General features: G+C 47.4%; 1 protein-coding gene across 4 annotated transcripts in view; it reads left to right on the top strand.

Annotated features, from left to right (window-relative positions):
* The window catches only part of LOC119935023 (speckle type BTB/POZ protein), an 80164-nt gene that overhangs the window by 49357 nt on the left and 9032 nt on the right, over nt 1-21775 (top strand). For 2 of the 4 annotated variants that reach the window (XM_038754648.1, XM_038754645.1), the window contains 4 exons: nt 16989-17133; nt 19980-20101; nt 21114-21265; nt 21366-21493. In XM_038754648.1, coding sequence (XP_038610576.1) covers nt 17056-17133; nt 19980-20101; nt 21114-21265; nt 21366-21493 — 480 coding nt within the window. In that variant the 5' untranslated portion in view covers nt 16989-17055. Of the gene's footprint in view, nt 1-713; nt 953-6365; nt 6455-16988; nt 17134-19979; nt 20102-21113; nt 21266-21365; nt 21494-21775 lie in introns of those variants that run through there. The other 2 variants (XM_038754646.1, XM_038754647.1) reach the window with 2 other exon arrangements.

Below are 21775 nucleotides of genomic sequence, written 5' to 3' on the forward strand. Positions count from 1 at the left end.
GTGTGAGGGCTGGGTTGTAGGAGAGTAGCAGGCTGAGGTAGGAGGGGGCAAGGTGGTGGACGGCTTTAAAGCCCGTGGTGACGAATTTCTGTTTGATACGGAGGTGGGTGGGCGGCCACTGGAGGCTCTTGAGGAGAGGGGCAACGTGGCCTGAATGTGGTATCTACCCCAGTCCTTAGAACAGTGTTTGGCACATAGTAAGCGCTTAACAAATCCCACAGTTATTATTGCTATTAATAAAAATAGTAATAATGATTACTAATAATATAAGTATTACTATTAATAATTAGTAATACTAGTAATATTACTAATATTAGTAGTATTAGTAATACTAGTAATAATTATTACTAAAAATAATAATAATGATCCTGGCTCCACCACTTGTCAGCTGTGTGACTTTGGACAAGTCACTGCACTTCCCTGTGCCTCAGTTACCTCATCTGTAAGATGGGGATTAAGACTGTGAGCCCCCCCGTGGGACAACCTGATCACCTTGTAAACTCCCCAGCGCTTAGGACAGTGCTTTGCACATAGTGAGCGCTTAATAAATGCCATGATTATTATTATTATTATTAATGATAATTGTAGTTTGGGGTCGAGAGCAGACAGCGTTGATTCTGGGAGCCCCGACCGTTGGCATTCTAACGGTTCTCTTGGAAGCCCGGCCTCTGGGTTCCCCCCTCCATCAACGCCTGCCCCTGGCCGGACTCTCCGCTTCCCAAATTTGGGAAGGAGGCAGCGGTTTTGGGGGTGAGGGGGCTGCCCCACACACACCACCCCAGGCCCACTGGCCGTTAGGAACTGTTAGCCGGAACTCGCCGGACGGAGAGACGACCTCCACAGTCCCCTCTGGCCCACCCCCGGGCCAGCCCGGTTTGGGTGGCATCCCATCGCCGTGGAGGTTTTGGGGGGACCCCAATCAGCCGCCCCAGAGCGGGGAAGACCAAGTCTGGTAGGATTGCTGGGGTCGACGCCCGGAACCCCCGTCAGGAAGCGGGGGTTCCTCGATGGCGGCCTCGGGAGCAGGGATCCCCAAGAGGAATCAATCAATCAATCCATCAATCGTATTTATTGAGCGCTTACTGTGGGCAGAGCACTGTACCAAGCGATTGGGAAGTCCAAGTTGGCAGCATATGGAGACAGTCCCTACCCAACAGTGGGCCCACAGTCTAAAAGGGGGAGACAGAGAACAAAACCAAACATACTAACAAAATAAAATAAATAGAACACGTATGTACAAGTAAAATAAATAGAGTAATAAATATGTACAAACATATATACATATATAAAAGGAAATCCAGGCCTGGGCCTGCCCCTTCATTCATTCATTCATCATCAATCCTATTTATTGAGCGCTTACTATGTGCAGAGCACTGTACTAAGCGCTTAGAGAAGTTAAGTGACTTGCCCAAAGTCACACAGCTGACAAGTGGCAGAGGCGGGATTTGAACCCATAATAATAATAATAATAGTAGGGGTATTTGTTAAGCACTTACTATGTGCAAAGCACTGTTCTAAGCGCTGGGGGGGATACAAGGTGATCAGGTTGTCCCACTTGGGGCTCACAGTCTTAATCCCCATTTTACAGATGAGGGAACTGAGGCACAGAGAAGTTAAGTGGCTTGCCCAAGGTCACACAGCTGACAAATGGCAGAGCCGGGATTCGAACCCATGACCTCTGACTCCCGAGCCCGGGCTCTTTCCACTGAGCCACGCTACTCCCCCTTCACTCATTCATTCGTTCATTCATTCACTCACTCGTATTTATTGAGCGCTTACTGTGTGCAGAGCACTGTACTAAGCGCTTGGGAAATACAAGTTCTAGACTTCCCCTTCTAGACTGTGAACCCGTTGTTGGGTAGGGACCGTCTCTATATGTTGCCAACCTGTACTTCCCAAGCGCTTAGTACAGTGCTCTGCACACAGTAAGCGCTCAATAAATACGATTGAATGAATGAATACAAGTTGGAAACATATAGAGACGGTCCCTACCCGACAAGCAGCGTGGCTCAGTGGAAAGAGCACGGGCTTTGGAGTCAGAGGTCAGGGGTTCGAATCCCGGCTCCGCCAAATGTCTGCTGTGTGACCTTGGGCAAGTCACTTAACTTCTCTGAGCCTCAGTTACCTCATCTGTAAAATGGGGATTGACTGTGAGCCCCACGTGGGACAACTTAATCACCTTGTAACCTCCCCAGCGCTTAGAACAGTGCTTTGCACATAGTAAGCGCTTAACAAATGCCATTAAAAGAAAAAAGAAAAAAAAGAAAAGAACAACGGGCTCACAGTTTAGAAGGGGGGAGACAGATAACAAAACAAAGCTTGTAGACAGGTGTCAAAGTCGTCCGAACAAACAGAATTAAAGCTATGCCAACCCCTTCGTGCCAACCCCTTCACCCAGCGGCTCACAGGGTGGGTGGGCATCAGACTGAGTCAGACCACCCGAAGCCCCCTCTCCGGGCAGGCCGCCATCCAAACCGCCCTGAATCAATCACTCGTATTTATTGAGCGCTTACTGTGTGCAGAGCACTGTACTAAGCGCTTGGGAAGTCCAAGTTGGCAACATATAGAGACAGTCCCTACCCAACAGTGGGCTCACAGTCTAAAAGAGGGAGGGTGTGAATGAGTGTGGAGGGAGTGATTGCCACTACGGGTCGTCCATTAGTATTTATTTTTATTAGTTATTTGTTCATCCCCCGCTCAACCCCGCGGCACTTATGGACATATCTGTGAATTTATATATTTATCTGTATGAAAGTCCGTTTCCCCCTCTAGACTCTGAAGCAGGGAATGTGTCTATTTTTTGTTATATTGTACTCTCCCAAGTGCTTAGTACAGTGCTCTGCACATAGCACTCAGAACAGTGCTTTGCCATAGAAAGCGCTTAACAAATGCCATCATTATTTATTATAGCACTCAGTAAATATGATTGAGTGAATGAATGAATGAATGAAAGTGTCAGCAGTCAATCGATGGTATTTATTGAGCACTTGCTTTGTGCAGAGCACTGTCTTAAACACTTGGGAGAGTACAATTAAAAATAATAATGATTCAGTTGGTGGACACAACCTTTGCCCTTGAGCTTACAGTCTCACAGGGGAGATACTCAGGCAGGCTGGGTTGTGTCATCAATAATAATAATAATAATAATAATAATAATAATAATAATGGCATTTTTTAAGCGCTTACTCTGTGCAAAGCACTGTTCTAAGCGCTGGGGAGGTTACAGGTGATCAGGTTGTCCCACGGGGGGCTCACAGTCTTCATCCCCATTTTCCAGATGAGGTAACTGAGGCCCAGAGAAGTGAAGTGACTGGCCCAAAGTCACACAGCTGACAAGTGGCAGAGCTGGGATTTGAACCCACGACCTCTGACTCCAAAGCCCGGGCTCTTTCCACTGAGCCACGCTGCAATCAGTAGGCGGTATTTATTGAGCGCCGACTGGAGTCAGAGCACTGTATTAAGTGCTCAGAAAAGGAAAGTTCAAGAGAGTTGGCCTGGTCCCAGCCCACAAGGATCTTATGGTCTGCTGGGTGACCTTGGCCAAGTCACTTTGCTTCTCTGTGCCTCAGTTCCCTCATCTGGAAAATGGGGATTAAGACGGTGAGCCCTATGTGGGACAGGGACTGTGTCCAGCCTGATTATCTTGTTTCTATCCCAGCGCTCTTAACACATAATCATTAACCATAATAATAATAATTATTATTATTAATTATTATTAATAATAATAATAACAATAATATTACAGGGGGAGATAGACGTTAAAAGGAGTTGGGCTAGGGGAAATAGAGTAGAAGAATATTTTTGTAAGCGCCGGGGGGCTGGGATGAATAGCCAGTTGCATGATTGAGGCAGAGAGGAGGGTGGATAGGTGAAATGAGTGTCAGCCTTGTGTGTTAATTCATAATTGATTCGGCTTTATCGTTTTGAGGGAATCTCTCTCATAACTCCCCTCAATTCCTAACTACAGCGCTCTGCACACAGTCAGTGCTTAATAGAAACGATTGAACGAATCTACTGCAGTGCTTAGTATAGTTCATGAAATATTACTCTATATTATTACTCTATATATTTATTTTACTTGTACATATCTATTCTATTTTATTTTGTTAGTATGTTTGGTTTTGTTCTCTGTCTCCCCCTTCTAGACTGTGAGCCCACTGTTGGGTCGGGACTGTCTCTCTATGTTGCCATCTTGTACTTCCCAAGCGCTTAGCACAGTGCTCTGCACACAGTAAGCGCTCAATAAATACGATTGATTGATTGATTACAGGGAAGCAGCATGGCGTAGGGGATAGAGCCCAGGCCTGGGAATCAGAAGGACCTGGGTTCTAATCCCAGCTCTGCCATTTGCTGTGTGATCTTTATTTATTTTACTTGTACCTATCTATTCCATTTATTTTATTTTGTTAGTATGTTTGGTTTTGTTCTCTGTCTCCCCCTTTTAGACTGTGAGCCCACTGTTGGGTAGGGACTGTCTCTATATGTTGCCAAGTTGTACTTCCCAAGCGCTTAGTACAGTGCTCTGCACACAAGCGCTCAATAAATACGATTGATGATGATGATGATGATGATGATCTTGGGCAAGCCACTCAACTTCTCTGTGCCTCAGTTACCTCATCGGTAAAATGGGGATTGAGTCTGTGAGCCTCACATGGGACAGGGACTGTATCCAACCCAATTTGCTCGTGTCCATCCCATCGCTTAGTACAGTGCCTGGCACATAGTAAGCGCTTAACAGATACTACAGTTGTTATTATTGTGATTATTTGTGCCTGGCACATGGTAAGCATTGAACAAATACCATTTTTAGAAAAGAAGATGGCGGGGGGGGGGGTGGTCCCTGGGTGTCTTGTGACTCTCTCAAGCGCTTAGTACAGCATGGTGTAGTGGATAGACCGTGGGCCTGGGAGTCAGAAGGTCATGGGCTCTGATCCCGGCTCTGCCACTTGTCTGCCGTGTGACCTTGGTCAAGTCACTTCACTTCTCTGGGCCTCAGTTCCCTCATCTGGAAAATGGGGAGTAAGAGTGTAAGCCCCATGTGGGACAGGGACTGTGTCCAACCTGATTTACTTGTATCCACCCCAGTGCTTAGTACAGTGGCTGGTACATAGTAAGTGCTTAACAAATACCATAATTATTATTATCATCAGTGCTTGGAACAGTGCTTGGCACACAGTAAGCGCTTAACAAATACCATTATTATTATTATACCTGTATATATGTATATATGCTTGTACATATTTATTACTCTATTTTACTTGTACATATCTATTCTATTTATTTTATTTTGTTAGTATGTTTGGTTTTGTTCTCTGTCTCCCACTTCTAGTCTGTGAGCCCACTGTTGGGTAGGGACCGTCTCTATATGTTGCCAACTTGGACTTCCCAAGCGCTTAGTCCAGTACTCTGCACACAGTAAGCACTCACTAAATACGATTGATTGATTGATTGATTATTATTATTATTATTACAGTGCTGTGCACACAGTAAGTGCTCAACAAATTCATTCATTCAGCCATATTTCTTGAGCGCTTACTGTGTGCAGAGCACTGTACTAAGCGCTGGGGAGAGGATGACAACAAACGGAGACATTCTCTGCCCTCAACGAGCTCACAGTCGAGAATGAATGAATGACTTTACCCCACAAGTGACTGAGCCAGTCCTTCCCCCCCCCCCCCCCCCCAGACACACAGACACATAGTAAGCGCCCTTTAGTGACAGCGACCTTCTCCCCCAGAAACCTCCCCTCTGCTCCGGTCCTCCTGGGTCTCCCCTCCCGCCTCTTTCTTTCTCTTTCTCTCTCTCTCTTTCATCGTAAACAAGTTCCTTCAGCCTCCTCTGGCTTGGAAAAAAATCAAACGTCTCTTGGCTCGGAAACAGTCGTCTGACACTGGAATCTTTCCTTCCTTGGAAACTTGAAGACTTCAAAGCAAAGAAAAAAAGAAGCACGAAGAAGAAGAAAGGGGGACAGATCCGGAAGAAACCCTTCAGGGAACCCAACGCCAGGGAGAGAAAGCCACCTGTTCCCTCTCTCCTCCATCCCCATCCCGTCCCCTCCCTGCCACCGATCTCACACCCAGGTCGAATTTGGTGACAGAGCGATGATGATAATAATAATAATAATAATGATGATGGTATTTGTTAAGCGCTTACTATGTGCCAGCCACTGTAATGATGGTATTTGTTAAACACTTATATGTGCCAAGCACTGGGGGGGATAATAATAATAATAATAATGGCATTTATTAAGCGCTTACTATGTGCAAAGCACTGTTCTAAGCGCTGGGGAATTTACAAGGTGATCAGGTTGTCCCCCGTGGGGCTCACAGTGTTGATCCCCATTTTACAGATGAGGTAACTGAGGCCCACAGAAGTGAAGTGACTTGCCCAAAGTCACACAGCCTGGACAGTTGGCGGAGAAAAGCGTTTCTGTGTCCATTGAACACCATCAGAGGTACTACTACTAATAATAATGATGGTATTTATTAAGCGCTTACTGTGTGCAAAGCACTGTTCTAAGCTCTGGGGAGGTTACAAGGTGATCAGGTTATCCCACGTGGGGCTCACAGTCTTCATCCCCATTTTGCAGATGAGGGAAGTGAGGCATCGAGAAGCGAAGTGACTTTCCCAAAGCCACACGGCTGACAAGTGGCGGAGTCGGGATTAGAACCCATGACCTCTGACTCCCAAGACCGTGCTCTTTCCACTGAACCACGCTGCTTCTCAGCCGCTGTACTAAGCGCTGGGGTGGATCCAAGCAAATCGGGCTGCTGGGCACAGTCCGTGTCCCACGTGGGGGCTTGTGGTCTCCACCCCCATTTTCCAGATGAGGGAAATGAGGTCCAGAGAAGTGAAATCATCATCATCAATCATATTTATTGAGCGCTTACTGTGTGCAGAGCACTGTACTAAGCGCTTGGGAAGTACAAGTTGGCAACATATAGAGACAGTCCCTACCCAACAGTGGGCTCACAGTCTAAAAGGGGGAGACAGAGAACAAAACCAAACATACTAACAAAATAAAATAAATAGAATAGATATGTACAAGTAAAATAGAGTAATAAATATGTACAGACATATATGCATATATACAGGTGCTGTGGGGAAGGGAAGGAGGTAAGATGGGGGGGACGGAGAGGGAGACAAGGGGGAGAAGCCTAAGAGTCATCAGAAGCCTAAGAGTTGGAGCTCCTTTGTTGTCGGTGGGCCGGGCCACACTTATGCCTGGAATAAAAATAATAATAATAATAATAATAATAACTGTCTTAAGAGCTTTTTCTGTGCCAAGCACTGTATAATAATAATAATAATAATGGCATTTGTTAAGTGCTTACTATGTGCAGAGCACTGTTCTAAGCACTGGGGGGGATGCAAGGTGATCAAGTTGTCCCACTTGGGGCTCACAGTCTTAATCCCCATTTTACAGATGAGGTATCTGAGGCTTAAAGAAGTTAAGTGACTTGCCCAAGGTCACACAGCAGATATGTGGTGGAGTCGGGATTCAAACCCATGACTTCAGACTCCAAAGCCCATGCTCTTTCCACTGAACCATGCCGGGACAGATACAAGATAATCAAGTCCCATATAGGGCTCCCGGTCAAAGTATGAGATTGAATCCTCCACATTTGGCAGATTCATTCATTCATTCAATCGTATTGAGAGCTTATGTGCGCAGAGCACTGTACTAAGCGCTTGGGAAATTACAGTACAACAATAAACAGGGACATTCCCTGCCCACATCATCATCATCATCATCATCAATCGTATTTATTGAGCGCTTACTATGTGCAGAGCACTGTACTAAGCGCTTGGGAAGTACAAATTGATCCTTCCTTCCTGTCAACTGCTTGCTGTGAGACCTTAGTGAGCTCACAGTCTAGGCCGGGGGAGACAGACAGCAAAACAAATCAGTAAAATGACAGATATAGACAGAAGTACTGGGAGGGTGGGAGGAGGGGAAGGGTAAAAGGAGCAAGTCAGGGAGAAGGGAGTGGGAGGTGAGGAAAAGTGGAGCTTAGTCTGGGAAGGCCTCATGGAGGAGGTGGGTCTTCAATAAGGATTTGAAGGCGGGGATGGGGGAAAGCTATCGTCTGTGGGATTTGAGGAGGGAGGGCATTTCAGGCCCGAGGCGGGATGTGGGCCAAGGGTCGGCGGCGAGAGAGGCGAGATGGAGGCCCAGTCCCTTCCCCAGCTGGGGCTCACAGCCTAAGTGGGAGGGAGAACGAATAATGGAGTCACCATTTTGCAGATGAGGTAACTGAGGCACAGAGAAGTTACCTTCCGGTCCCGACTCCGCCGCTTTTCTGCAGCGTGACCGAGGGGAGGGGTCACTTTTGTTCGATCGTATTTACTGAGCACTCACTGTGTGTGGAGCACCGTACTAAGCACTTGGGAGAGTACAGTACAACAATAAGCATTCCCTGCTCACAACAAGCACTTTGGGCCTCAGTTTCCTCCTTTGTAAAGTGGGGGGTAAAGTGTACCCATCCTCCCTCTGCCTTGGACCGTGAGCCCATTATGGGGCAGGGATTGGGTCTGATCGAAGGCATTTTATCTGCCCTGGTGATGAGCACAGGGCTTGGCACATAGTAAATGCTGAATAAATACCATCGTTATTACTGTTATAAAGGTGCCTCAAGATTCATTCAGTTGTATTTATTGAACGCTTACTGTGTGCAGAGCACTGTACTAAGCTCTTGGAAAGTACAATTCGGCAACAAATAGAGATAATCCCTACCCAAGAACGGGCTCACAGAGCTCACTTCCTCCAGGAGGCCTTCCCAGACTGAGCCCCTTCCTTCCTCTCCCCCTTGTCCCCCTCTCCATCCCCCCTTCTTACCTCCTTCCCTTCCCCACAGCACCTGTATATATGTATATATGTTTGTACATATTTATTGCTCTATTTATTTATTTATTTTACTTGCACATATCTATTCTATTTATTTTATTGTGTTAGTATGTTTGGTTTTGTTCTCTGTCTCCCCCTTTTAGACTGTGAGCCCACTGTTGCCAACTTGTACTTCCCAAGCGCTTAGTACAGTGCTCTGCACACAGTAAGCGCTCAAATACGATTGATTGATTGATAGAAGAGTACTTAATTGTGGTACTTGTTAAGCACTTTCTATGTGCCAAGCACTGTTCTAAGTGCTGGGCAGATACAAGTTCCCCAGGTTGGACACAGTCCCTGTCCCACACGGGGTTTACACTCTTAATCCCCATTTTCCAGATAAGGGAACTGAGGCCCAGAGAAATGAAGTGACTTGACCAAGGTCACGCAGCAGACTGGTGGCGGAGCTGGGATTAGAACCCAGGTCCTTCCGACTCCCAAGCCCAGGCTCTGTCCACTAGTGTCCCCTTGTTTCTTCCTCTTTTGTCATCTGGTTCTATTAATAATAATAGTAATAGTAATAATAATAGTTGTGGTATTTGTTAATACCTCCTTCCCTTCCCCACAGCACCTGTATATATGTATATATGTTTGTACATATTTATTACTCCATTTATTTTATTTGTGCGTATCTATTCTATTTTATTTTGTCAGTATGTTTGGTTTTGTTCTCCGTCTCCCCCTTTTAGACTGTGAGCCCACTGTTGGGTAGGAACCGTCTCTCTATGTTGCCAACTTGTACTTCCCAAGCGCTTAGTACAGTGCTCTGCACACAGTAAGTGCTCAATAAGTACGATTGATTGATTGATTGATTATTATTATTCCCCCTTTTAGACTGTGAGCCCACTGTTGGGTAGGGGCTGTCTCTATATGTTGCCAATTTGTACTTCCCAAGCGCTTAGTACAGCGCTCAATAAATACGATTGATGATGATGATGATTGCAGGGAGGCGAGGCAGAGGCGACCGCGATAAACCCGGCCACCCCCTCCGAGGGCGGGCCGGGCCGGGCTTCTCTGCCCGGGCCCCGAGTGAGAAGGGGGCAGCGCCAACGTCGCTTTCTCGCCCAGTTCGCGGGAGCTTCCTAGCCAGGGCCAGTTGCCAAATCCGAGAAGAAAGAACTCCAGGAAGATACGAAAGTCTCTTTAAACTCCAAAACGGGGATGAAATAGAGAAAGCAGCACGACTCTTTGGAAAGGACCTGGGTTCTAATCTTGCTCCGCCACTTGTCTGTTGTGGGACCTTGGGACTTCTCTGTCCCTCAGTGACCCCATCTGGAAAATGAGGGTTAATAATAATGATGATATAATAATAATGTTGGCATTTGTTAAGCGCTTACTATGTGCAAAGCACTGGTCTAAGCGCTGGGGAGGATACAAGGTGATCAGGTTGTCCCACGTGGGGCTCACAGTCTTAATCATCATCATCAATCGTATTTATTGAGCGCTTACTGTGTGCAGAGCACTGTACTGAGCGCTTGGGAAGTCCAAGTTGGCAACATCTAGAGACAGTCCCTACCCAACAGTGGGCTCACAGTCTAAAAGGGGGAGACAGAGAACAAAACCAAACATACTAACAAAATAAAATAAATAGAATAGATATGTACAAGTAAAATAAATAAATAGAGTAATAAATATGTACAAACATCTATACATATATACGACTTTAATCCCCATTTTACAGATGAGGCCCAGAGAAGTGAAGTGACTTGTCCAAAGTCACACAGCTGACAATTGGCGGAGCCAGGATTTGAACCCATGACCACTGACTCCCAAACCCGTGCTCTTTCCACTGAGCTACGCTGCTTCCCTAATAATAATAATTATAATAATAACTATGGTATTTGCACTTCTCCAAGAGGTCTTTCTTGATTAATCCCTCTTTTCCCAGGCACTCTATAGCTTTAATTCTATCTGTTCTGATGATTTTGACACCTGTCTTCATGTTTGGTTTTGTTGTCTGTCTTCCCCTTCTAGACTGAGCCCGTTGTTGGGTAGGGACCATCTCTAGATGTTGCCGACGTGTGCTTCCCAAGCGCTTAGTACAGTGCTCTGCATCATCATCATCATCAATCGTATTTATTGAGCGCTTACTATGTGCAGAGCACTGTACTAAGCACTTGGGAAGTACAAATTGGCAACATATAGAGACAGTCCCTACCCAACAGTGGGCTCACAGTCTAAAAGGGGGAGACAGAGAACAAAACCAAACATACTAACAAAATAAAATAAATAGAATAGATATGTACAAATAAATAAATAAATAAATAAATAGAGTAATAAATATGTACAAACATATACATACATATATATGTATATATATATGCATATATACATATCTGCACACAGTAAGAGCTCAATAAATACGATTGAATGAACTGGGGGGAAATACAGGCAAATCGGGTTGGACACAGTGGGGCTCATAGTCTCAATTCCCATTTTACAGATATGGTCACTGAGGCCCAGAGAAGTGAGGCGACTTGCCCAAGGTCACACAGCAGGCAAGTGGCAGAGCTGGGATTAGAACCCATGACCTTCTGACTCTCAGGCCTGTGCTCTATTGGGACAGGGACTGTATCCAACCTGATTATCTTGTATCTACCCCAGCGCTTAGAACAGTGGTTGGCACATAATAATAATTATTATTATAGTATTCGTTAAGCACTTACTATGTACCAAGCACTGTTCTAAGCGCTGGGGGTGGCTCAGTGGAAAAAACAGAGGCTTTGGAGTCAGAGGTCATGGGTTCAAATCCCGGCTCCGCCACTTGTCAGCTGTGTGACTTTGGGCAAGTCACTTCACTTCTCTGGGCCTCAGTTACCTCATCTGTCAAATGAGGATTAAGGCTGTGAGCCCCCCGTGGGCCAACCTGATCACCTTGTAACCTCCCCAGCGCTTAGAACAGTGCTTTGCACATAGCAAGCACTTAATAAATGCAGTCTAAAAGACTGTGATTAATTCCACCAATTAGTGTTATTTATTGAGCCTTTATTGGGTGCTGAGCACTGTACTAAGCTCCTGAGAGAGTACGCTAGAACAACGGAACAGACCCATTCGTGGCGCACGGCGGGCTTGCCAAGCACTGTACTGTGGGCAGTCGGTGGCACACTGAGAACCTGTCTGTCTCCCCCACCTCCTAGAAACAGTGTGGCTTAAGTGGAAAGAGCCCGGCCTTGGGAGTCAGAGGACGTGGGTTCTAATCATCATCATCATCAATCGTATTTATTGAGCGCTTACTGTGTGCAGAGCACTGTACTAAGCGCTTGGGAAGTCCAAGTTGGCAACATATAGAGACAGTCCCTACCCAACAGTGGGCTCACAGTCGAAAAGGGGGAGACAAAACCAAACATCCTAACAAAATAGAATAAATAGAATAGATATGTACAAGTAAAATAAATAAATAGAGTAATAAATATGTACAAACATATAGACAGATATACAGGTGCTGTGGGGAAGGGAAGGAGGTAAGATGGGGGGGATGGAGAGGGGGACGAGGGGGAGAGGAAGGAAGGGTAATCCCGGCTCCACCACTTATTAGCTGTGTGACTTGGGGCAAGGCACTTCACTTCTCTGTGCCTCAGTTCCCTCATCTGTAAAATGGGGATGAAGACGGTGAGCCCCACGTGAGACCACCTGATCACCCTGCATCCACCCCAATGCTTAGAACAGTGCTTGGCACATAATAAGCGCCTAACAGATACCATCATCGTCATTATTATTGTTATTGTTCTAGACTGTGAGCCCGGTTTGGGCAGGGATTGTCTCTATCCGTGGCTAGAAGTGGCGTGGCTCAGTGGAAAGAGCCCGGGCTTTGGAGTCAGAGGTCACGGGTTCAAATCGCGGCTCCTCCAATTGCCTGCTGTGTGACCTTGGGCAAGTCACTTAACTTCTCTGTGCCTCAGTTCCTTCATCTGTAAAATGGGGGTTAAGACTGTGAGCCCCCCCGTGGGATAACCTGATCACCTTGTAACCTCCCTTCCTTCATCTGTAAAATGGGGGTTAAGACTGTGAGCCCCCCGTGGGATAACTTGATCACCTTGTAACCTCCCCAGCACTTAGAACAGTGCTTTGCACATAGTAAGCGCTTAATAAATGCCATCATTATTATTATTATTATCATCCGTTGCTGAATTGTACTTTCCAAGTGCTTAGTACAGTTCTCTGCACTCAGTAAGTGCTCAGTAAATGTGAATGAATGAGTTAATGAATGAATGAACCTCACCAGGCTACTCCCCTAATACATCGCAAGAAGCAGAGTGGCTCAGTGGAAAAAACCCAGGCTTTGGAGCCAGAGGTCATGGGTTCAAATTCCGGCTCTGCCACTTGTCAGCTGTGTGACTTTGGGCAAGTCACTTCACTTCCCCCTTTTGGACTGTGAGCCCACTGTTAGGTAGGGACTGTCTCTATATGTTGCCAACTTGTACTTCCCAAGCGCTTAGTACAGTGCTCTGCACACAGTAAGCGCTCAATAAATACGATTGAATGAATGAATGAATCCCACAGCCTCCCTGCTGTCTCTCAGTCTCCCTCTTTATTTATTTATTTATTTATTAAGCGCTTAATCTGTGCCAAGCACTGTTCTAAGCGCTAGGGAGGTTACAAGTCACTTCAGTCTCTTTTGCAGGCTCCTCCTCCCCCTCCCATCCTCTTACTGTGGGGGTTCCCCAAGGTTCAGTGCTTGGTCCCCTTCTGTTCTCGATCTACACGCACTCCCTTGGTGACCTCATTCGCTCCCACGGCTTCAACTATCACCTCTACGCTGATGACACCCAGATCTCCATCTCTGCCCCTGCTCTCTCCCCCTCTCTCCAGGCTCGCATCTCCTCCTGCCTTCAGGACATCTCCATCTGGATGTCCGCCCGCCACCTAAAGCTCAACATGTCGAAGACTGAGCTCCTTGTCTTCCCTCCCAAACCTTGTCCTCTCCCTGACTTTCCCATCTCTGTTGACGGCACTACCATCCTTCCCGTCTCACAAGCCCGCAACCTTGGTGTCATCCTCGACTCCACTCTCTCATTCACCCCTCACATCCAAGCCGTCACCAAAACCTGCCGGTCTCAGCTCCGCAACATTGCCAAGATCCGCCCTTTCCTCTCCATCCCAATCGCTCCCCTGCTCATTCAAGCTCTCATCCTATCCCGTCTGGACTACTGCACCAGCCTTCTCTCTGATCTCCCATCCTCGTGTCTCTCTCCACTTCAATCCATACTTTATGCTGCTGCCCGGATTATCTTTGTCCAGAAACGCTCTGGGCATATTACTCCCCTCCTCAAAAACCTCCAATGGCTACCGATCAATCTGCGCATCAGGCAGAAACTCCTCACCCTGGGCTTCCAGGCTGTCCATCCATCCCCTCGCCCCCTCCTACCTCACCTCCCTTCTCTCCTTCTACTGCCCAGCCCGCAACCTCCGCTCCTCCACCGCTAATCTCCTCACTGTACCTCGCTCTCGCCTGTCCCGCCATCGACCCCGGGCCCACGTCATCCCCCGGGCCTGGAATGCCCCCAATCCCTCTGCCCCTCCGCCAAGCTCGCTCTCTTCCTCCCTTCAAGGCCCTGCTGAGAGCTCACCTCCTCCAGGAGGCCTTCCCAGACTGAGCCCCTTCTTTCCTCTCCCCCTCGTCCCTCTCTCCATCCCCCCGTCTTACCTCCTTCCCTTCCCCACAGCACCTGTATATATGTATATATGGTTGTACATATTTATTACTCTATTTATTTATTTATTTATTTATTTTACTTGTACATTTCTATCCTACTTATTTTATTTTGTTGGTATGTTTGGTTCTGTTCTCTGTCTCCCCCTTTTAGACTGTGAGCCCACTGTTGGGTAGGGACTGTCTCTATGTGATGCCAATTTGTACTTCCCAAGCGCTTAGTACAGTGCTCTGCACATAGTAAGCGCTCAATAAATACGATTGATTGATTGATTGATTGATTCATTTCTCTGGGCCTCAGTTACCTCATCTGTAAAATGGGGATTAAGACTGTGAGCCCCCCGTGGGACCACCTGATCACCTTGTAACCTCTCCAGCGCTTAGAACAGTGCTTTGCACATAGTAAGCGCTTAATAAAATGCCATTATTATTATTATTATTATCCCCCTCCCAGCCCCGCAGCACTTAGGTACAAATCTGTAGTTTATTTCAATCAATCAATCAATCAATCAGTCGCATCTATTGAGCGCTTACTGTGTGCAGAGCACTGTACTAAGCGCTTGGGAAGTACAAGTTGGCAACATCTAGAGACGGTCCCTACCCAACAGTGGGCTCACAGTCTAAAAGGGGGAGACAGAGAACAAAACCAAACATATTAACAAAATAAAATAAATAGAATAGATATGTACAAGTAAAATGAATAGAGTAATAAATATGTACAGACATATATACATATATACAGGTGCTGTGGGGAAGGGAAGGAGGTAAGATGGGGGGAAAGAGGGGGACAAGGGGGAGAGGAAGGAAGGGGCTCAGTCTGGGAAGGCCTCCTGGAGGAGGTGAGCTCTCAGTAGGGCCTTGAAGGGAGGAAGAGAGCTAGCTTGGCGGAGGGGCAGAGGAAGGGCATGCCAGGCCCCTAATGTCTGTTTCCCCCTCTAGACCGTAAACTCGTCGTGGGCAGGGAATGTGTCTGTTTATCGTTGTAGTGTACTCTCCCAAGCGCTTAGTACAGTGCTCTGCACAGAGTAAGTGCTCAGTAAATACGATGGAATGAGTGAATGAATGAATGAAGGATGGGACTGTGACCCCACGGTGAATTCACACAGCAGTGTCAATGGAAACACACCCTTTATCACCTCTTTAGGGTTTAAGGGGTCCTTTTGTTTAAATCCCATCACATTTCCATCCCCCCTCCCCGTGTTGAGATCAGTCCTTAAGTAATAATAATAATGGTATTTGTTAAGTGCTTACTATGTGCTGAGCACTGTTCTAAGTACTGGAGGAGATACAAGGTTATCAGTTTGTCCAGAGAAGCAGCGTGGCTCAGTGGAAAGAGCCCGGGCTTTGGAGTCAGGGGTCCTTGGTTCAAATCCCGGCTCCGCCAATTGTCAGCTGTGTGACTTTGGGCAAGTCACTTCACTTCTCTGGGCCTCAGTGACCTCATCTGGAAAATGGGGATGGACTGTGAGCCCCCCCGTGGGACAACCTGATCACCTTGTAACCTCCCCAGCGCTTAGAACGGTGCTTTGCACATAGTAAGCGCTTAATAAATGCCGCCATTATTATTAGTCCCCATTTTACAGATGTATATGTTGCCAATTTGTACTTCCCAAGCGCTTAGTACAGTGCTCTGCACATAGTAAGCGCTCAATAAATACGATTGATGATGATGACTGAATTGAGGCACAGAGAAATGAAGTGACTCGCCCAAAGCCATACAGCTGATTTGCACATAAAAAGTGCTTAATAAATGCCATCATTAGTATTAATCCCCATTTTACAGGTGTATATGTTGCCAATTTGTACTTCCCAAGCGCTTAGTACAGTGCTCTGCACATAGTAAGCGCTCAATAAATACGATTGATGATGGTGATGGAATTGAGGCACAGAGAAATGAAGTGACTCGCTCAAAGCCATACAGCTGACAAGCGGCGGAGCAGGGATTAAAGCCCGCAGCCTTTGACTCCCAAGCCCGCACTCTTTCCACTAATAATAATAACAATGGCATTTATTAAGCGCTTACTATGTGCAAAGCACTGTTCTAAGCCACGTTGCCAGGGCATGGGGAGGGGCTTCGGACCTGGCCTTTCCCCAGCTGAGCTAGCGGGATTTACGAAGGGCTTACTAGGTGCTAAATCCCAGGTTAGAGCAATTTCTCCAAGTCCCAGACCCAGGCCGGGGCGTCCTCCGGGCTTGTACATATCTATTCTATTTATTTTATTTTGTGAGTATGTTTAGTTTTGTTCTCTGTCTCCCCCTTTTCGACTGTGAGCCCACTGTTGGGTAGGGACCGTCTCTATATGTTGCCAATTTGTACTTCCCAAGCGCTTAGTCCAGTGCTCTGCACATAGTAAGCGCTCAATAAATACGATTGATGATGATGAGTGATCCCTGGAGCGAGCCGGGTGCCTCGGGAAAAGCCTTAACCGGTGCCCTCCCCGCCGTTGGCAGAGTGAAGACGGAGCGGAGCGGATTCTTTCCCTGAACCTGGACGGCCGGCCCCACCTCCAAGCTGGCGATGTCAAGGGTGCCGAGCCCCCCGCCTCCGGCAGAGATGTCCAGCGGGCCGGTCGCAGAGAGCTGGTGCTACACCCAGGTGAGCGGCACCCCCAAATCCCAACCGTTTCCCCACCCGTGGCCCGGGGACTCCCGCCCACGGAGCCCTGAGGGCCTGTCTTCTAATAATAATCATACCTCCTTCCCTTCCCCACAGCACCTGTATATATGTATATATGTTTGTACATACTTATTACTCTATTTATTTATCTTGTACATATCTATTCTATTTATTTTATTTTGTTAGTATGTTTGGTTTTGTTCTCTGTCTCCCCCATTTAGACTGTGAGCCCACTGTTGGGTAGGGACTGTCTCTATATGTTGCCAACTTGTACTTCCCAAGCGCTTAGTACAGTGCTCTGCACACAGTAAGTGCTCAATACGATTGATTGATTGATTTCCAGACTGAGCCCCTTCCTTCCTCCATCCCCCCCCCATCTTACCTCCTTCCCTTCCCCACAGCACCTGTATATATGTATATATGTTTGTTCAAATTTGTTACTCTATTTATTTATTTATTTTACTTGTACATATCTATTCTATTTATTTTATTTTGTTAGTATGTTTGGTTTTGTTCTCTGTCTCCCCCTTTTAGACTGTGAGCCCACTGTTGGGTAGGGACTGTATATGTTGCCAACTTGTACTTCCCAAGCGCTTAGTCCAGTGCTCTGCACACAGTAAGCGCTCAATAAATACGATTGATTGATTGATTGATTCCCAGACTGAGCCCCTTCCTTCCTCCATCCCCCCCCATCTTACCTCCTTCCCTTCCCCACAGCACCTGTATATATGTATATGTGTTTGTACAGATTTATTACTCTGTTCATGTATTTTACTTGTACATATCTATTCTATTTATTTTATTTTGTTAGTATGTTTGGTTTTGTTCTCTGTCTCCCCCATTTAGACTGTGAGCCCACTGTTGGGTAGGGACTGTCTCTAGATGTTGCCAACTTGCACTTCCCAAGCGCTTTGTACAGTGCTCTGCACACAGTAAGCGCTCAATAAATACAATTGATTGATTGACTGATTGATTGTTAAGCGCTTACTATGTGCCAGGCACTGTTCTGAGCGCTGGGGGAGATACAAGGTCATCAGGTCATCCCACGTGGGGCTTATGGTCTTAATCCCCATTTTACAAATGAGGGAACTGAGGCGCGGAGACGTGAAGTGACTTGCCCAAAGTCACACAGCTGACAAGTGGTGGAGCTGGGATTAGAACCAGTGACCCCAGACTCCCAAACACGCGCTCTTTCCGCTGAGCCACGCGGCTTCTCAACTGTGAGCCTGTTGTTGGGTAGGGAGTGTCTCAATCAGTCAGTCAATCAATCAATCAATCAGTCAATCGTATTTATTGAGCGCTTACCGTGGGCAGAGCACTGTGCTAAACGTTTGGGAGAGTGTGATATAAGAGGTGCTAGACAAGTTCCCCGCCCACAATGGGCTTAGAGTCTAGAAGCAGCGTGGCTCAGTGGAAAGAGCCCGGGCTTTGGAGTCAGAGGTCATGGGTTCGAATCCCGGCTCTGCCAATTACCAGCTGCGTGACTTTGGGCAAGTCATTTCACTTCTCTGGGCCTCAGTGACCTCATCTGTAAAATGGGGATGAGGACTGTGAGCCCCCCGTGGGACAACCTGATCACCTTGTAACCTCCCCACCGCTTAGAACAGTGCTTTGCACATAATAAGCGCTTAATAAATGCCATCATTATTATTATTATTATTATTATATAGAGGAAAAAAGAAAGAGAAAGACACCCCTTTTTCAGCCTTCTTTCGGCCTTTTTGGAGAGTTCTGCTGTCCCCGATGGTCTCCCGGCGGGCGATGTGATGCCGGGCGATGTGATGTGGTTTGCGCTCTCTGTCTCTCCGGGCAGCAAAATCGTCCAGAAAGCTCAGGTGTCGTTGCCAAAAGAACTGACCGATTGGCAGGAAAATGTCTGCTTCGCCACTTCTGTGTCATTCATTCAGTCTGAGCGCTTACCGTGTGCAGAGCACTGTACTAAGCGCTTGGGAAGTACAGTTCAAAAATAAATAGAGACAATCGCTGCCCACAACGGGCTTACAGTCTAGGCGGTGTCCCCCAAACCTCCCCGACTCCATACAGGGGAGAGCGAGGGAGAAGGGGCCTCATTCCTGATCGCCACCTTGTTTCCGAGGTTGCCAGCATTGTCGGCGGGGGTGGGGAGACCCCCCCCCCCAATCCCCACCTCTTCCTCCTCTTCCTCCTCCTTCTCCAGGGATCTGGCTCTTTCCTTCCCCCCTCACCCACCTCCACCAGCGGCCCCCATGAGTGGGTAAACTCCTCGAGGGCCTCAGAGTAAATCACTCAGAGTATTTCCTTAGCACCTCCTGTGTGCAGGGTGCATTAAGCATGAGCATATCTTTGAGTTAGGGGACATGAATAATAATGATAATAATAGTATTGATGGTAATAATATTGATAATCTGTGGCATTTAAGCCCTTACTATGTACTGAGTACTGTATAGCTGGGATAGATACATGATAATCAGGTTGGACACAGTCCATGTCCCACTTGGGGCTCACAGCATAAGTAGGAGGGAGAATCGGTACTGAATCCTCATTTTGCAGATGAGGTAACTGAGGCAAAGTTAAGTGACTTGCTCAAGATCCTACAGCAAACAAGTGGAAAAGAGGGCAGGAAACGTGCCCGCCGGTTTCCCGTCGCCCTTCATTCATTCATTCGGTGGTATTTATTGAGCGCGTACTGTGTGAAAAGGACCGTACTAAGCGCTCAGGGGAGGACAGTATAAGAACCGACCCATTCCTGCCCACAAAGCGGGCCCTTCCGCCCGCCCCTAGGAGAGGGCCGTGGCCACCGGCGGACTCGGTGGTTCCGAACGGCCCCCCTCGCTTCCCACCCGCAGATCAAAGTGGTGAAATTCTCCTACATGTGGACCATCAATAACTTCAGCTTCTGCCGGGAGGAAATGGGCGAGGTCATCAAGAGCTCGACGTTCTCGTCGGGAGCCAACGATAAACTGAAATGGTAAGGAGCGGGGCCGCCCTCCGATTCTGGGGTTTGTTGAGAGCTTACTAGGGGGCAGGGACTGTACTAAGCGCTGAGGTGGATGCAGGCTAATCGGGTTGGACACAGTCCCTGTCCCACGTGGGGATCATGGTCTTAATCCCCATTTTATAACAGTGCTTTGCACATAGTAAGCGCTTAATAAATACCATTATTATCATTATTTTATAAGTGAGGAAAATGAGGCCCAGAGAAGTGACTGAGGCCCCTTTTCGACTGTGAGCCCACTGTTGGGTAGGGACTGGCTCTATATGTTGCCAACTTGTACTTCCCAAGCGCTTAGTACAGTGCTCTGCACACAGTAAGCGCTCAACAAATACGATTGATGATGATGATGGATCACGGTCTTAATCCCCATTTTATAACAGTGCTTTGCACATAGTAAGCGCTTAATAAATACCATTATTATTATTATTTTATAAGTGAGGAAAATGAGGCCCAGAGAAGTGACTGAGGCCCCTTTTCGACTGTGAGCCACTGTTGGGTAGGGACTGGCTCTATATGTTGCCAACTTGTACTTCCCAAGCGCTTAGTACAGTGCTCTGCACACAGTAAGCGCTCAGTAAATACGACTGATGATGATGATGGATCACGGTCTTAATCCCCATTTTATAACAGTGCTTTGCACATAGCGCTTAATAAATACCATTATTATTATTTTATAAGTGAGGAAAATGAGGCCCAGAGAAGTGAAGTGACTTGCTTTAAGGTCCCACAGCAGGAAAGTGGCAGAGCCAGGATTAGAACCTTGATCTTCTGACGCCCAGGCCCGGGCTCCTGGGTTAGGACACTGAAAGAAGGCAAAATTTGGGGATTGAAAAGCAGGGAGCCCCACAAGACCCGTAGTAGGAGAAAGGGAATCTGGGGGTAAAAAGTTAGGGTTGAAGTGTTGCCCGTCGGTCCCTCGGGAACGGCGGCAAGCGGGGCTTCTCCGATGCCGCCCCCACTTCTCCGACCCCTCCGTTTTGGACAGGTGTTTGCGCGTGAACCCGAAAGGGCTGGATGAAGAAAGCAAAGATTACCTGTCGCTCTACCTGCTGCTGGTCAGCTGCCCGAAGAGCGAGGTGCGAGCCAAGTTCAAATTCTCCATCCTCAATGCCAAAGGAGAAGAGACCAAGGCCATGGGTGAGGAGGCGCCTTCCTTTGCGGCCCGGGGGCGGGGGGTCTGGGCCCTCCCGCGGTCAGGCGCCGGGGGGGTGAAGCATCCCGTCCGTCTCTTTTGCAGAGAGCCAGCGAGCCTACCGATTCGTGCAGGGGAAAGACTGGGGGTTCAAGAAATTTATCCGTCGGGATTTCCTCCTGGACGAGGCCAACGGGCTCCTTCCTGACGACAAGCTGACACTGTTTTGTGAGGTGAGGTCCCGGATGGTGGTCTTGGGCGCTGGGGTGGGGGTTTGTCTGTGTGTGATGGTGTGTGTCTCTGAGGGGACAGAGCAATTACCTGCCGTTTCCAGACTCGATCGTTCAGATCTGGGCAGCCGGCGGGTGTGTGACTTTGTGTGTAATGGTGTCCGTCTGTGAGGGGACAGAGCAGTTGTCTGTTGTTTCCAGCCTTGATCGGTCAAGCGGGGAGCTGGGCAGCTGGAGTGTGTGTGATGGTGTGTATTTTTTTTTAATGGCATTTGTTAAGCTCTT

This window comes from Tachyglossus aculeatus, chromosome 11 (assembly GCF_015852505.1).
Source record: "Tachyglossus aculeatus isolate mTacAcu1 chromosome 11, mTacAcu1.pri, whole genome shotgun sequence".
Lineage (NCBI taxonomy): Eukaryota > Metazoa > Chordata > Mammalia > Monotremata > Tachyglossidae > Tachyglossus > Tachyglossus aculeatus.